We start from the raw sequence: 15,487 nt of genomic DNA, 5'->3' as shown, positions 1-15,487 counted from the left end.
TATATTTTGACCTGGCTTTAACTATTTTAACTGAATAGGGGCATTAATGACAGGACTCATGTTATTAAAAATATACACCACACTTCTTTTACAAAACCCAAAACCAGTGAAGTTGGCACTTTGCGTAAATCCTAAATAAAAACATAATACAATGACTTGCAAATCCTTTAATCATACACTGTGAAGACAAAATATTTAATGTTGGAACTGAAAAACTTCATTTTTTTTGCAATCATTAATTTAGAAATTAATAACAGCAACACAATGCCAAGAAGTTGGCACAGGGTCATTTTTACAAGTTTTACACGGCCTTTCCTTTTATCAACACTCAATAAACGTTTGGGAACTGAGACCAATTTTTTTAAGCTTTTCAGGTGAAATTATTTCCTATTCTTGCTTGATGTACAGCTTAAGTAGTTCTCCGTTGTCGTATATTCCGCTTCCTAATCTACCACACATTTTCAATGGGAGACTGGTCGGGACTACAGGCAGGCCAGTCTAGTACCCGCACTCTTTTACTACGAAGCCATGCTGTTGTAACATGTGCAGAATGTGGCTTGGCATTGTCTTGCTGGAATAAGCAGGGACCTCTATGAAAATAACATTACTTAGATGGCAACATACGTTGCTCCAAAACCTGTATGTACCTTTCAGCATTAATAATGCCTTTACAGATGTCCATGCCTTGGGCACTAATACACCCCCATACCATCACAGATGCTGTCGTTTGAACTTTGCGCCTATAACAGTCCGGATGGTTCTTCCTATTTGGTCTGGAGGACACGACGTCCGCAGTTTCCAACAAAAAAAAAAAAAATGTGGACTCATCAGACCACAGAACACTTTTCCACTTTGCATCAGTCCGTCTTAGATGAGCTTTGGCCCAGTAAAGCCGGCTGTGTTTCTGGGTGTTGTTGATAAATGCTTTTCGCTTTGCATAGTAGAGTTTTAACTTTCACTTACAGATGTAACGACAAACTGCAGTTACTGACAGTGGTTTTCTGAAGTGTTCTTGAGCCCATGTGGTGATATCCTTTATACACTGATGTCGCTTTTTGATGCAGTACTGCCTGAGGGATCGAAGGTCAATGGCATTTAATGTTGGTTTTCAGCTTTGCCGCTTACATACAGTGAGTTCTCCAGATTCTCTTAACCTTTTGATGATATTACAGACTTTAGATGGTGAAATCCCTAAATTCCTTGCAATAGCTCGTTGAGAAATGTTGTGCTAAAACTGTTCGACAATTTGCTAACGCATTTGTTCACAAAGTGGTGACCCTTGCCCCATCCTTGTGAATGACTGAGTATTTCATGGAAGCTGCTTTCATACCCAATCATGGCACCCACCTGTTCCCAATTAGCCTGTTCACTTGTGGGATGTTCCAAATAAGTGTTTGATGAGCATTCCTCAACCTTCTCAGTCTTTTTTGCCATTTGTGCCGGCTTTTTGGAAACATGTTGCAGGCATCAAATTCCAAATTAGCTAATATTTGTAAAAACTAACAAACTTTACCAATTCAAACGTCAAGTATCTTGTTTTTGCAGTCTACTCAATAGATTGAAAAGGATTTGCATATCATTGTATCCTGGTTTTATTTACGATTTACACAACGTGCCGACTTCACTGGTTTTGGGTTTTGTATATCACTATGTAGGATATTGTGTTTTGAAGTTGCCTTTTCAATTCTAATTGCATTTACCTACTGGTGTTAACTGGTGCAATCATCTCATCTTCTTGATTCACTGCGACCTTCTCTCTTATTTTGCTTCCTTTCATTGCCTCTCCTTGCCTTCATCTTTCCCTTCCAATTCTGCACTCTGGTTTCGGACTGACTTCTTCTTGCTCAGGGAGAGGACAGCTTCACTGAAAAGGTAACTTCCCATTGCTCATAAATAACATCAGGACATTACCATCACCTTTGTAGCAACTTGCATCCCTTGGGGGATTCATTCACTGAAACCAATCATTTGGAAGAAGAGGTAGAAGCCAGCATCCCTGGAATATACTTTAATTAGGTATTATAGGTTAATGGCACTGTTAGTTTTCTTGTGCAGGGATGTCCAAACATTTTGCCTTGGGGGGCCACATTGGGCTAAAATAATTTGGCCGTGGACCGAAAGCCGACTGCATGTAAAGTAATATTATACGTATATACACACATTTATCCTATACATATTTATATGTATACCGGTAATTGGATTTTAAGAATATGTGAAAGTTTGACTCCTAACTTGTTAATTTCCATGACGACCTCCTTAAGGCTTTTCAATCATTTAGAAATAACGACGGATAAGTGTTGAAACAGTGTTTTGCATTTTTCCCATAGTGCATTGCAGGAGATTTAAATGGGTGAGGGTTTGAATTATGTGTTGTGCTTGGACATTTTTATAACAGTTGAGTGGCAGATTGTGTTATGTGTGACCATGTGTGTTGACTTTTTGTGTTAGTTTATTTGTGCCATGAGTGGGAAAGGTTGTTTTTGATTAGATTAGTTTATTTCAAAGGGAACAATTCAATTTCACAAAACACATGACTACACATGGTTAAAAAAAGCCAAAACTAGCCAGAAGGCTAGTTTTCATCTATGGTCCCCGGGCCATGATGTAAAAAAGGCAGTAAAATTACAATTGAAAAGAAAGAGAGAGAGAAAGAAAAAAAAGCACACAATATGTTAAAAAAATAAAATACAACATCACAACAAAATATTTATCCTAGCATCAATACATTATTTTAGTGCTGGCATTGGGTCACATATACAAAATACTGCTGTGTACACTTCAAAGAGAAATTCATGGTCATTAACATGAATTACTCACAATGTCCACAAGATGGCGGTAAAGTTGCAGCAAATATATTGTGAGATAATGTAAAGTTAAGTTGGAGGCACCCACACAGGCAAGATTGCTCATTTCTTAACATGCCGGGAGGCCGTTGTGTGATCTTTTGTGCAAAGTGTGTAACTGTGCTTTCACCGCCACAGGAACGGTCAAAGATGAACTTCCTGATGGGGGATGCCACAAGCACAGAGGACGCACCTCTCAAAATCCCCAAGGAGATGTGGATCCTGGTCAACCATCTCTTTACAAAGGCTTGTGATCAGGTGAGATGCCAGGCTCTTAGGTTACATCATCAACACAGATTTATTTTAAACCAGTGAGCTCTCGGAGAGCACAGACCTCCACCACGCCCTATTTCCGAATAGTTTAAAAGTCCTAAATTCAACCAGAGTGAACCGTCTTGTCCAGGGGCGTCAAACTCATTTTAGATCGGGGGCACATGGAGAAAAATCTGCTCCCAAGTGGGCCGGACTGGTAAAATCCCCGCACCATAACTTAAAAATGAAGACACCTTCAGATTGTTTTCTGTGTTTAAAAAGAGAAGAAGCACATTCTGAAAATGCACAAATCATAATGTTGTTGTTTTTTTACACTTACATGTTGCGGTTAATAGTATTCTATCTTTATTTGTCGTTATTTATATTTTCATCTACAGCAGGGGTCGCCAACCTTTACCACTCAAAGAGCCATTTTGACCCGTTTCACAAAATAAAGAAAACTATGGGAGCCACAAGACTCTTGAAATTTAAAATGAAATAACACAGCGTACAAACTTTTGTTTTGCTCAGTGCTATGTATTAACCAGGGGTCTCAGACACACGGCCCGTACCTTAATATGAAAATTAGTTAGGGATGCATAGGATTATGGGTATTTGTTATGCTGCGTTTATAATGTGTTACAGGGCGGATGTTCTCCCGAAATGGGTTTGTCATTCTTGTTTGGTGTGGGTTCACAATGTGGTGCATATTAGTAAGAGTGCTAAAGTTGTTTATATCATGTCATTCTTGTTTGGTGTGGGTTCACAATGTGGTGCATATTAGTAAGATTGCTAAAGTTGTTTATATCATGTCATTCTTGTTTGGTGTGGGTTCACAATGTGGTGCATATTAGTAAGAGTGCTAAAGTTGTTTATATCACAACCCTCAGTGTAACCTGTATGGCTGTTGAACAACTATGCCTTGCAGTCGCTTGTGCGTTGAGTCAGCACCCGCACACTAGATGTGGCTGGCCAGCACTCAGATAACATAGTATTAAAGCCGACGCTACGACGTGGTCAAGAGGATGTTTAAGGCATTGCCATCACCGCAAGGCGTCAATCTTGTTGTTTGGGGGAAAATCTGAGAATGTTATCCTGGAGAGATTTCTGGGAGAGGCAAAGAAATTTGGAAAACCTCCCGTTAAAATGGGGGGGTCGGCAAATATGCAGCTGAGCCACATCAGAGTGATCCAAGAGCCGCGGGTTGCCGACCCTTGGTCTACAGAGATACAAAGAATTGCTATTACAACATCCAGTAGACACATGTAGAAGAACTGTTTCTTTCATTCAAAAATTTCAGGTTAATTTGTATACTTAGCAAACTCATCCCGCGGGCCGGATAAAACATACGTTTGACACCCCCTGCTCTTGTCAGTCATCCACTCTCTTTGTCGGGCGGGGATGTGGAGTCCCTGGTGTACACACTCACAGAAGTTGAGGCGCGTAATTTAAGCCTGCAGTAACGTATTAAAAATGATCCGAAACCAGCCCAAAAATATATTTTCCTTAATTTAATTTCTGACTTTTCCTAGAAGTTTAATGAAAATCCACCCATAACTTCTTGAACTAGCTATAATGGACTGATAAAGTAACAGACAAACAAACAATTACATAACCTCCTGGTGGAGGTGAAAAAGCATATGTTTCTATGCGATGTGGTCATTGGCAGCGCACAAAGGTTTTTGCCCTTAAAACTGAGCTTTTGGAGACTCCAGTATTGTAAAAGAGCGGGTAAAACAGAGCTTTTTAGTGTTTGACTCGTCCTCCAAATTGATGTAACAATTTTGCACCATCATTTCCACCCTAGATAAGCACTACTTAATTTGTGCTAATACAAAGCAAGCATTGCTGGGTATAAACATACTGAGAAGACTGCTCAAACATACAATAAGGCTCCACTCTCCCATATTTTCCTTGTCTTGAAGTGCATAAAGCCCTAAAAACATTAGACCACAGAAAGTCCCCCGGACCTGACTTGATTGAGCCTTGATTTTTAAAGCGCGCAGAGCCACATTCAATTATTTTTAATCTGCCAGTTAAAAACAAAGACATTCCATCAGTTAGGCAATCTGCTTTTGTTCTTACTTTTATTATAGGGATCTTATTTCTAATTATAGGCCAATATCAAATGTATGTCTTCTCGCAAATTCTGGAATCTCTTGTTTGTGATCAGTTGAAAGAGTTCCTGTCTTCAAATCAAATGATTTTTAAAAATCAACCTGGCTTCAGGAAACAGCACAGCACCATCACTGCTACAATGAAGGTGGTAAATGACATCATTGTAGTGCTTGATAAAAAAACAGTACTGTGCCTCACTCTTTATGGATCTCTCCAAAGCGGTTGACACACTAGACCAGACTGTTTTAAAATGTTTCTCATTGGACTGTCAGAACATACGGTCGTTTGGTTTTCAAATTATTTAGAAAACAGGATGCAGTGTATTAAATACGAGGGCCTTTGTTCAGAGTTTGTCAATGTTCATAAAGGAGTGCCTCACGGATCTGTATTGGGGCCCCTCTTATTTATTTTATGCATCAATGATCTTCCATTCATCCATTTTCTACCGCTTGTCCCTTACGGGGTTGCGGGGGGGTGCTGAAGCCTATCTCAGTTGCACATGGGCAGAAGGCGTCGTACACCCTGGAAAAGTCCCCCATGATCTTGAACATTTCTCTGATGCTAATATGCATTTTCATGCTGACAATACAATTAGTTATTGCTCATGGTAATTTGTTGAACAGGTTGTTAACTCCCACGCTTTTGTCGCTGTGCAGAATTCACTTATTGACTTAAAACTGGTTCTCAATGCTGACAAGACAAAACTTGTGCTGTTTACCAAACATAGGAAGGTGCCTCAAGCTCCCCCAGTAGTGTCCACTTTTGAAGGGGAATGTCATAGAAGTGGTGCATGAATATAATAAATACCTTAGTGTTTTAATTGATGAATCTCTCACTTTTAAACCTTTTATTGATCAACTGGTGAAGAAACTAAAACTTAAATTGGAATTTTTCCTCCGTAATAAGAGATGTTTTTCTTTTGGTGTAAAAAGGCGCCTTGACTCTGCTAGATTATGGTGATCTTTTTGTGTATGAATGCTACTCATTCCTGTCTTCAGATGTTGGACCGTGTTTACCATGCTTCTGTAGCCATGACACTCCACTGTGACTTGTACTCTCGGGTGTGATGGCCTTCTCTGTCAGAGACAGTGTCATTGGTACACTTTTATTTACAAGGCTCTTCTGGGACTATTGCCAGATTACATATGTACATTGATTTCACAGAGAATTACAAACTCTTATATACTGAGATCCAACGATCAGCTGTTGCTCTCTGTCCTTTCTGTTCACAATGAGCTGGGGAAAAATATTTTGTCTATGCAGCTCCTTCTGCTTGCAACATGTTACAAAGAGACTGGAAGCTGACTGAATGTTTATCCTTAAATGCTTTCAAATCCCAACTGAGAGCATTTGACGCATCCTCAGTTATCTGTTATATGTTTTACTTGATTTCCATCCTGTCATTTTAATGTGTAATGTTAATGTAATGTTATGTGTAACTGCTGCCTCTTGGCCAGGACTCCGTTGACAAAGAGGTGTTTGATCTCAATGGGATTTTTTTCCTGGTTAAATAATTTAAAAAAAAAAAGTGCTAGCTTGATGCTAATTTACATTGAATTTGACATTTACATGCTACTGATTAGCATTATCAATTTTACATTGCGATTTCAACACCTCCTAACTTGTTAATAAAAACTACAACTAAGATGCATGTTGTAATCAAACAGTTCTTGTGTAATAAGTACGGGACTTACAGTATGAACATTTTGTGGGATGCAAAAGACTGACGAGGCAACACATCGTAGCTTATACACTATTGCTATCAATGTCTTGGAATGGCAACTGCATGTAAAGTCTCCTATATAATACTTGCAAATGAAACTCAGACGTGTAAGATACACTACGGCCAAAAAGTATTTGGCCACCCATCCAAATGATCAGAATCAGGTGTCCTAATCACTTGGCCAGGCCACAGGTGCATAAAATCTTGTACTTAGGCATGGAGACTGTTTCTACAAAGATTTGTGAAAGAATGGGCCACTCTCACGAGCTCAGTAATTTCCAGCGTGGAACTGTCGTAGAATGCCACCTGTGCAACAAATCCAGTTGTAAAAATTTCCTCGCTCCTAAATATTCCAAAGTCAACTGTCGGCTTTATTGTAAGTAAATGGAAGAGTTTGGGAACAACAGCAACTCAGCCACCAAGTGGTAGGCCATGTAAACTGACAGAGAGGGGTCAGCGGATGCTGAAGCGCATAGTGCAAAGAGGTCACGGATTTTCTGCACAGTCAGTTGCTACAGAGCTCCAAACTTTATGTATATTCAGATAAGCCCACGTACAGTACATAGAGAGCTTCTCGGAATGGGTGTCCTTGGCCAAGCAGCTGTATCTATGACATGCATCACCGAGTACAATGCAAAGCGTCAGATGCAGTGGTGTAAAGCACAACTCCACTAGTCTCTAGAGCAGTAGATAAGCGTTCTCTGGAGTGATGAATCATGCTTTTCCATCCAACAATCTGATGGACGAGTCTGGGTTCGGATGTTGCCATTTCGGACTGCATTGTGTCAAATGTGAAATTTTGTGGAGGAGGAATTATGGTGTGGGGTTGTTTTTCAGGAGTTTGGCTTGGCCACTTAGTTCCAGTGAAAGGAACTTTGAATGCTCCAGGGTGCCAAAACTTTTTGGACAATTCCATGCTCCCAACCTTGTGGGAAGAGTTTTAACATGACTGGGCACCAGTGCACAGTGCAAGGTCCATAAAGACATGGATGACAGTCTGGTGTGGATGAACTTGACTGGCCTGCACAGAGTCCTGACCTGAACCCGATAAAACACCTTTGGGATGAATTAGAACCGAGACTGAGAGCCAAGCCTTGGAAGAATGGTCAAAAATTCCTATAAACACACTTCGCTACCTTGTGGACAGCCTTCCCAGAATAGTCGAAGCTGTAATAGCTGCAAAAGTTTGACCAACATAGTATTGAACCCTATGGACTAGGAGTGGGATGGCACTTCAAGTTCATGTGGGAGTCAATGCAGGTGGCATTACCTTTGGTAATATAACGTATCAAGTTATAACAACTAAACAGTACCGTTATCATCATAAGCTCACTGTTAAATGTCGAATAAACAACTGGTGTGCATGAAGAAATGTAAGTGTTCGAAAATAACAGCCTAGGGAGCTGCTAAAAAAGATTTTCACCGGAAATATTTTTTGACAATGTCGAGTCACAATAAAATATTTTATTATGTTCTAATACATTACAGCCTAAATACATACACCTGACAGCTTTTTTTTGTAATGCTGACTAGTCAAATACAATGTACGTAAATGTTATACCTTCAATAATTCATTGTTTGGTCTGTCTGTACCTCAGGAGGACCTGTTCCAAACACCAGGATTAAAGGAGGAGCTGCAGGCAATCATTGACAGTCTGGATACCAGCATTCCAGACACCATCCGTATCCTTACTCACAAAAAATCCCCTTTTTTAGTGTCTGAATTCCAGCATCAAGGTTAAATACAGTCCAACACATTTCCAATACACTATTGTGGGTACTGTGAGGATCTGAAATTGTTAATAAATAGTACGATATGACACCTTTAGCAAACTGTAAACGTTCCATTTTCCACTACATATCTTAGTTCAGCGTTTCCCAACCTTTATTGAGCCAAGGCTCACATTTGACTTTAGATGAATGGAAACCGGTCATGCACCTTCTATCATCTGGTACAGGCGTGTCCAAACTATGACCTGCCGACATGTACAATTTCGCCCATTAAATAAGGAATCTTGCTGCAGGTAATATGCAATAATTTTAAAAGACTGCTTTTGATGATGCCATTTTGTCGCCATCCAGCACACAAGACTATTAATTCAGGTCATGCTCTGAATGAAACTGTGCACATCATTAACCTTTATGACCCAATGCAAACAACCTTCCCTTGTCATGATGCAAAAAAAAATCAAAATCGAACGAACACAAAATGTCAACAGACATGGTCACACATATCACCGCCTGCTCACTTCACGTTGTGGATATTGTTAAAAATGTCCATGCACCATAAAAAATTCAAAATTACACCAATTTAAGGAGGTTGTCACAAAAGTAAACAAGGTATAAGTCGAACTTTCACATAGTCTTAATATCCAATTATTTTGATTAATAATTATACGTCCATTAATTATAATAATATGCATATATATATATATACACATATATACATTTATATATATACACATGTATATATACATACATATATACATTTATATATATATACACATGTATATATACACACATATATACATATATATGTATGTATATATACATATATACATTTATATATATATATACATATATGTATGTATATATGCATATATACATTTACATATATACATATGTATATACGTATATATACACATATGTGTGTGTGTGTATATATACACTGTGTATATATATATATATATATATATATATATATATATATACATATATATATATATATATATATACACAATTGTATAATCACCAAATGTTTACCAAGCGCCGTGCATGCTGCTTTTTGTGTTTGTGTGACTATCGTTGGGACTTAAACTTTTAACTTTAACTTTTTATATATATATATATATATATATATATATATAGAGGAAGTCAAAACTTTGGACACCTGTGTTCTAGTGCAAGAGCATTTAATTGTTCTGCTTGTAAATACAGTAGAACCTTGATTTACAAACTGAATCAGTTCTTGATCAAGGTTTAATTAAATAGAAATAGTTGTATATTGAAGCAAATTCCTGCAAACAATGTGGACATGAATAACGGGTTCCAGCCTGGACAAAAGTCCCTATCGTGGTAAAGGTTTGTAAACGTTGAACATAATATAACGTGTTATACAGTACTGTTTTTTAAACAAACATATCAAGGGGGTGATGGATCAACTTTGTATTTATTATCAAAACCAAAAAACTACAATTAGCTGAATTGTCTTCTTTTCAGCCACCATGCAGACATGCACACACACACACTCATTAGTACTGCTGTGCATTCACGATTGAAGTCACAAGACTCCTTATCTTTAATAGCCAGGTGGCTACAATAATTAAGAAGAAAAAAGAAAAGCCATTTTACTTTGTTGGTTAACATTCTTGGTGTGCAGCCTAAGAGAGGGCTAGGGTTGGAGGCAGTGTCGACAACGCTGTTGATGCTTCCTGAATGTTTACAAACCACACATCGCTTGGCCAATGCTTTCTTTGGACTCATATTGAACCAGCAAAAGTAGAATAATGCTGATAAAGTGCACACTAAGGGTTGGCGTGGCTCGGTTGGTAGAGCAGCCGTGCCGGTGACATGAGGGTTCCTGGTTTGATTCCCAGCTTCTGCAATCCTAGTCCAAGACACTTCACCTTTGCTCCTAATGACTCGTGGCATGGCAGTGTATGAATGGGTGAATGTGGAAATGGTGTCAAAGTGCTTTGAGTACCTTGAAAGTAGAAAAGCGCTATACAAGTATAACACGACATCACTGCTGTGCGGACTGAATCACTGCAAATCGATCAGCATTTGTGAATGAAACATCCATACAACAAAGCATACTTTTACTCGATATGTGGTTTGTAAATTGAAAGGTTTGAACGAGAAGTTTGTAAATTCACGTTGCAGTGTAAAGTTTTGGCACCAATTGATCATTTTCTGTGGCACACGCACAGTGATTGGGAATCCCTGGCGTTGTCAATTCTGATTCCTTGACACTTTTCATAAGCTGGCTGCAACCATTCCGTGGCCGAGGCTCTACTGATCTTCTTAGAGGCCTTGCCGGAGCCGGTGGTGTGCTACGAGCTCTACCAACGCTGCCTGGACTGTGCCCACGACAGCCGCCTATGCATACAGGTGTCCGCATCTCCCCCGCTCCTTTGCATTTCTCCTCCTTGCTTTATTTTTTGCTACTTTGATGTCACGTATTGATCATGCGTTTATTTATTTTGCTGATTGACAGTTGATTTCCCAGCTGCCTCGTACCCACCGTAACGTGTTCCGCTACTTGATGGCTTTCCTGAAGGAGCTGCTCAAGCACGTGCACAACAACAACCTAACAGCCAGCCTTATAGGTAATAACACTCCAGACACACACGTTACAAGATACCCGTGGTTATGTGCGTGGTCACCATGACGTCGTTGAAAAATCTGCATAATTCTCTATATGACTTTCTTTAAAAAGGCTCCAAAAAATATATACACACATTCAAAACAAATCTGTTATTGTGAATTAGTATTAACATATTTGTTTTAAAATCATATTGCCATATTTTCAAATGTGTATGTATTTATGTATATTGTTCCCTCATTTAACGTTGGGTTACGTTCCAAAAAATACCCGCTTTAAGTGAAATCCGTTGATTTTTTTTCCCGTTTTGTAAGTGTTTTCGTACACTACATGTGTTCTCATTTTTCAGGATATTTTTTTTCCATTTACTTTGCATGTTTTTTTGTTTACAGGTTGTTTTTTTATATCTGTTTTTTCGTTTACAGTACTGTACAGTATGATTTTCGTTTCTTTTTTTAATATTTTTTGTTATTTTCTCTTTTTTCTTAATCAGGCCAACAAAATAATACACAATAATACTATAATAATACAATTACAATTCCAAAACCAGCAAAATTCTGATTAGCAATCAACAGAGCAATTGAGAGGACACACAAACATGACACAAAACAATCCAAAAGTAGTAAAAAAAAAAGAATACTATCAACAATAGTATCAATAATAATAATAATTCCGACATGGCAGTGATTACAAATTCCTCATTTACATTATCATCACAGCCATTTATAAAAAATAAAATAAAAAACTTTAAAAAAATTAATAGTGTCACAGTAGCTTGTACTTGCATCACATCTCATAAGCTTAACACATTGTGTCCAATATTTACCACAGAGATAAAATAAGTCATATTTTAGGTTCATTTAATAGTAAAACTGATTTAAATAATGGGTCTCATATTCCAATAAATTACTCATTATTATCTGAACTAAATGCTGTTTTTTTCTACTGGTATCATTTCCATAGCTTGTTTATACCAGTCAGTATGTATTATGTGTATACCAGTCAGTATGTATTATGTGTATACCAGTCAGTATGTATTATGTGTGTATACCAGTCAGTATGTATTATGTGTGTATACCAGTCAGTATGTATTATGTGTGTATACCAGTCAGTATGTATTATGTGTGTATACCAGTCAGTATGTATTATGTGTGTATACCAGTCAGTATGTATTATGTGTGTATACCAGTCAGCATGTATTATGTGTGTATACCAGTCAGCATGTATTATGTGTGTATACCAGTCAGCATGTATTATGTGTGTATACCAGTCAGCATGTATTATGTGTGTATACCAGTCAGTATGTATTATGTGTGTATAGCAGTCCAGGGTTTCCAGCGACCGCCTTACCAACAACTTTTGACCACAACTGTATATCTTGCCTGTACTGTATATATATTTGTATTCATAGTGCTTTTTTCCCCTATGATTCATACAAAATTTCTCTCCAACCCGTCAGCCACCCTCTTTGCCAGCCTTCTCATCCGACCTCCTCCCAGCATGGCGAACCGGCAGACATCCCACGACCGCCAGAAAGCCATCAACTTTATTCTGGGATTCCTGATGGCGGGAGATGACGAGTAGTAACGCCGCGTTGCCGGAATCCACCTCGAGTCTTTACAGTGTCTCCACACGGGCTGAAAAAGACTTTTTTTTTCATCCCCTCACAAACTCATGTTGGAGATCCCCGAGGGCTTCATGCTTTTACCAAGTGTCGACCAGTTTGGCCACTTGGCTGCGTTCACAAGCACTTTGGAGCGGTGTGCACTTTCTGAGACCTCCAAGTACAGTCTTGTCCTCTTTCCTAACCGACCCAAATCTGCACCAAAGAGAGCGGCGCAGATGTGACAACACGGCAAGAGCCTCTGCTCTTCTAGCATACCTCTCAGAGAAGTTTTGGAGGACAATCGCATTACATGAGATGCGTCGTCTGTTTTAATTGAAGGGGATCAGACGACTGCGAGGAGTATCTGTTAGGTGTTATTTATGCGTTTCTATTTCAACGACGTATGACGTGGCGCACATTTACGTCGGATAAATGCTGTTACACCGTTTATGTGTTCCCTCCGACACTGCATCCTTGCCATAGATAATGGAGCTCAGGGCTATTCAAGTGGGGGCCAAATCCAAGTTTAGTGCAAAACTTTGGGAGACAAACATTTTTGCAGCAAATTCTTAAAAAACAGGAGTGCTCCTGTTGTCTAGAGGAACCTGGACCACTATAAACACATCAGCACATCCTTGCATTGACAACATCACCTTGCTAGCAAATAGCAGACTAGGGTCCAAACTTGTGATCTACATAACTGAGGCGTTCCTCAAGGCACCCCTTTAGGTCCTCTCCTTTTAGGCAGTGATTTATACATCTAAGGTGCTGCTGTAGCTTCTTCACTACCGATGCAGTCAGTAATCATTTGTTCAACTTCTTTAGTCATACTGGTGGTGTTCCTCAAGGAACCATTTTAGGTCCTCTCCTTTTTGGCAGTGATTGATGTAATTAAGGTGCTGCTGCAGCTTTTTCACTACCGATGCAGTCAGTAGTCATTTGTTCAACTTCTTTAGTCATACTGGTGGTGTTCCTCAAGGATCCATGTTAGGTCCTCTCCTTTTTGGCAGTGATTGATGTAACTAAGATGTTGCTGTCGCTTCTTTACTTCCGATGCAGTCCGTAGTCATTTTCGTTTATCCTCTTAAGGTATACTAGTGGTGTTTCTCAAGGCTCCGGTTTAGGTCCTCTCTTTTTCATCATTTGGGGCCCTTCCAGTAGAGGTCCCCATTTAAAAGACAACATTGCAGCAGATTGTTAAAAACACTAGAGGTGATCTTTGACGAGATTTTGTGCAGAAGTATTCTGACAAAATAAATAGACCAAAATCAAAGAGGACACTGGTTCTCCAGAATGTGTCAAATGAGTCTAATAGTGAAGGGAGAAGTCCGGATTTGCTTCTTGGAAATGTGGCCCCTGAAAGGATTTAGTGTAGAAGAACATTGATGCATTAGTTTTAGTGAATAATGATACGTGGACCAATTCAGAGACACTATGTTGGTGTGCCGCGACACAGTGGTTGGGAATCCCCGCCGTGGAGAACATTTCGTCTTGGGAGCGTTTGCTGTGTATTTGTTTTGTTTTGTCCTTGCCTTTTTTTGGGAGCCTTACATCAAGTTTGTCCTGTTCGTCCGGAGTTACGCAAGAAGTGCTATAATTGATACACTGACTTCCTGCTTCAAGATTGCAACCTGCCGTCCTCAAGGCTGTAAATACTGACTGTTTGGCGTGGTCCTTGGTCATTATGAAAATATGGTACTATCTATATTGTGTGTGTTTTTATTTCCTTGTTTTTAGGTGCCCCTCATCTAAACGCTTACACGATTCATCGTTTTGTCTGTCTGACACTGGTTTCCCACCCAGGTTTTGCAAAGTTCACCGCGCGATCGCAGGTCGTATCCTCTTTTTGACGCCGCTACTTCAACAGTGTTTCATAAATGAATGGAGGAGAAAAAAACATTGATCGTCTGCGCTATGTTTTTCTTGTAAAACGTGACAATCACGCATGCTTCAGCCTGGACATGTTCCAGGTGTCTTCTGAACTACTGCTTCACAAATTCCACAACCTTACCTGAAATCCATCCTCAGGGATGTCCTATGCCAGTGAATCATCTGTATTTATGTCTATTTTAGTGCGCACCATCTGCTCCTCAATGAAGGTACTTCTTTGCAGCTTTGTTTTGTTTGTTACTCTTTAATTTATTCAATGACAGAAATAAACACATTTAAATGTTCCTGTACCTTCTTCTGCAGTTCTGTGCCACCACCTCCTCACTTTCCCCACCTAACACCACCCTGACCCAAACTAACAGTTGCCGTGCCCCGAGTGTCGTCCTACGGGCAGTGGCAGGACGAGTGGGGCTCCACATGCAGCGTTTGGTGTACCACAACACCTCCGTGAGGTCAGTGAGCACTTGAAATACATAAAACAATTAAACAAAATGAGAGCAGGATTGATGATCTGTGTGTGACGGCCATTTGCCTTGACCAGCATTGCTTTCTATTCTAAGGATTCTAATTACAAAACCAGTGAAGTTGCCACATTGTAGAAATCATGAATACAAACGGAATACAATGATTTGCTAACCCTTTTCAACCTATATTCAGTTGAATAGACTGCAAAGACAAGACGTTCGAACTGAATATCAGCTAATTTGGAATTTGATGTCTGCAACATGTTT

At 39.3% G+C, this 15,487-nt stretch overlaps 1 protein-coding gene across 5 annotated transcripts in view; it reads left to right on the top strand.

Moving 5' to 3' along the window:
* Window positions 1-15,040, top strand: part of ocrl (OCRL inositol polyphosphate-5-phosphatase) — a 65,083-nt gene extending 50,043 nt beyond the window's left edge. For 3 of the 5 annotated variants that reach the window (XM_061891816.1, XM_061891815.1, XM_061891819.1), the window contains 6 exons: window positions 1,849-1,872; window positions 2,982-3,101; window positions 8,535-8,619; window positions 10,919-11,046; window positions 11,153-11,264; window positions 12,720-15,040. In XM_061891816.1, the coding sequence (XP_061747800.1) occupies window positions 1,849-1,872; window positions 2,982-3,101; window positions 8,535-8,619; window positions 10,919-11,046; window positions 11,153-11,264; window positions 12,720-12,844 (594 nt within the window). In that variant the 3' untranslated portion in view covers window positions 12,845-15,040. The remainder of the gene's footprint in view (window positions 1-1,848; window positions 1,873-2,981; window positions 3,102-8,534; window positions 8,620-10,918; window positions 11,047-11,152; window positions 11,265-12,719) is intronic. The other 2 variants (XM_061891818.1, XM_061891817.1) reach the window with 1 other exon arrangement.
* The last annotated feature ends 447 nt before the right edge of the window (window positions 15,041-15,487 follow it).

This window comes from Nerophis ophidion, linkage group LG29 (genome assembly GCF_033978795.1).
Source record: "Nerophis ophidion isolate RoL-2023_Sa linkage group LG29, RoL_Noph_v1.0, whole genome shotgun sequence".
NCBI classification, from domain to species: Eukaryota; Metazoa; Chordata; class Actinopteri; order Syngnathiformes; family Syngnathidae; genus Nerophis; species Nerophis ophidion.
This window is presented reverse-complemented; position numbering and strand designations above follow the sequence as displayed.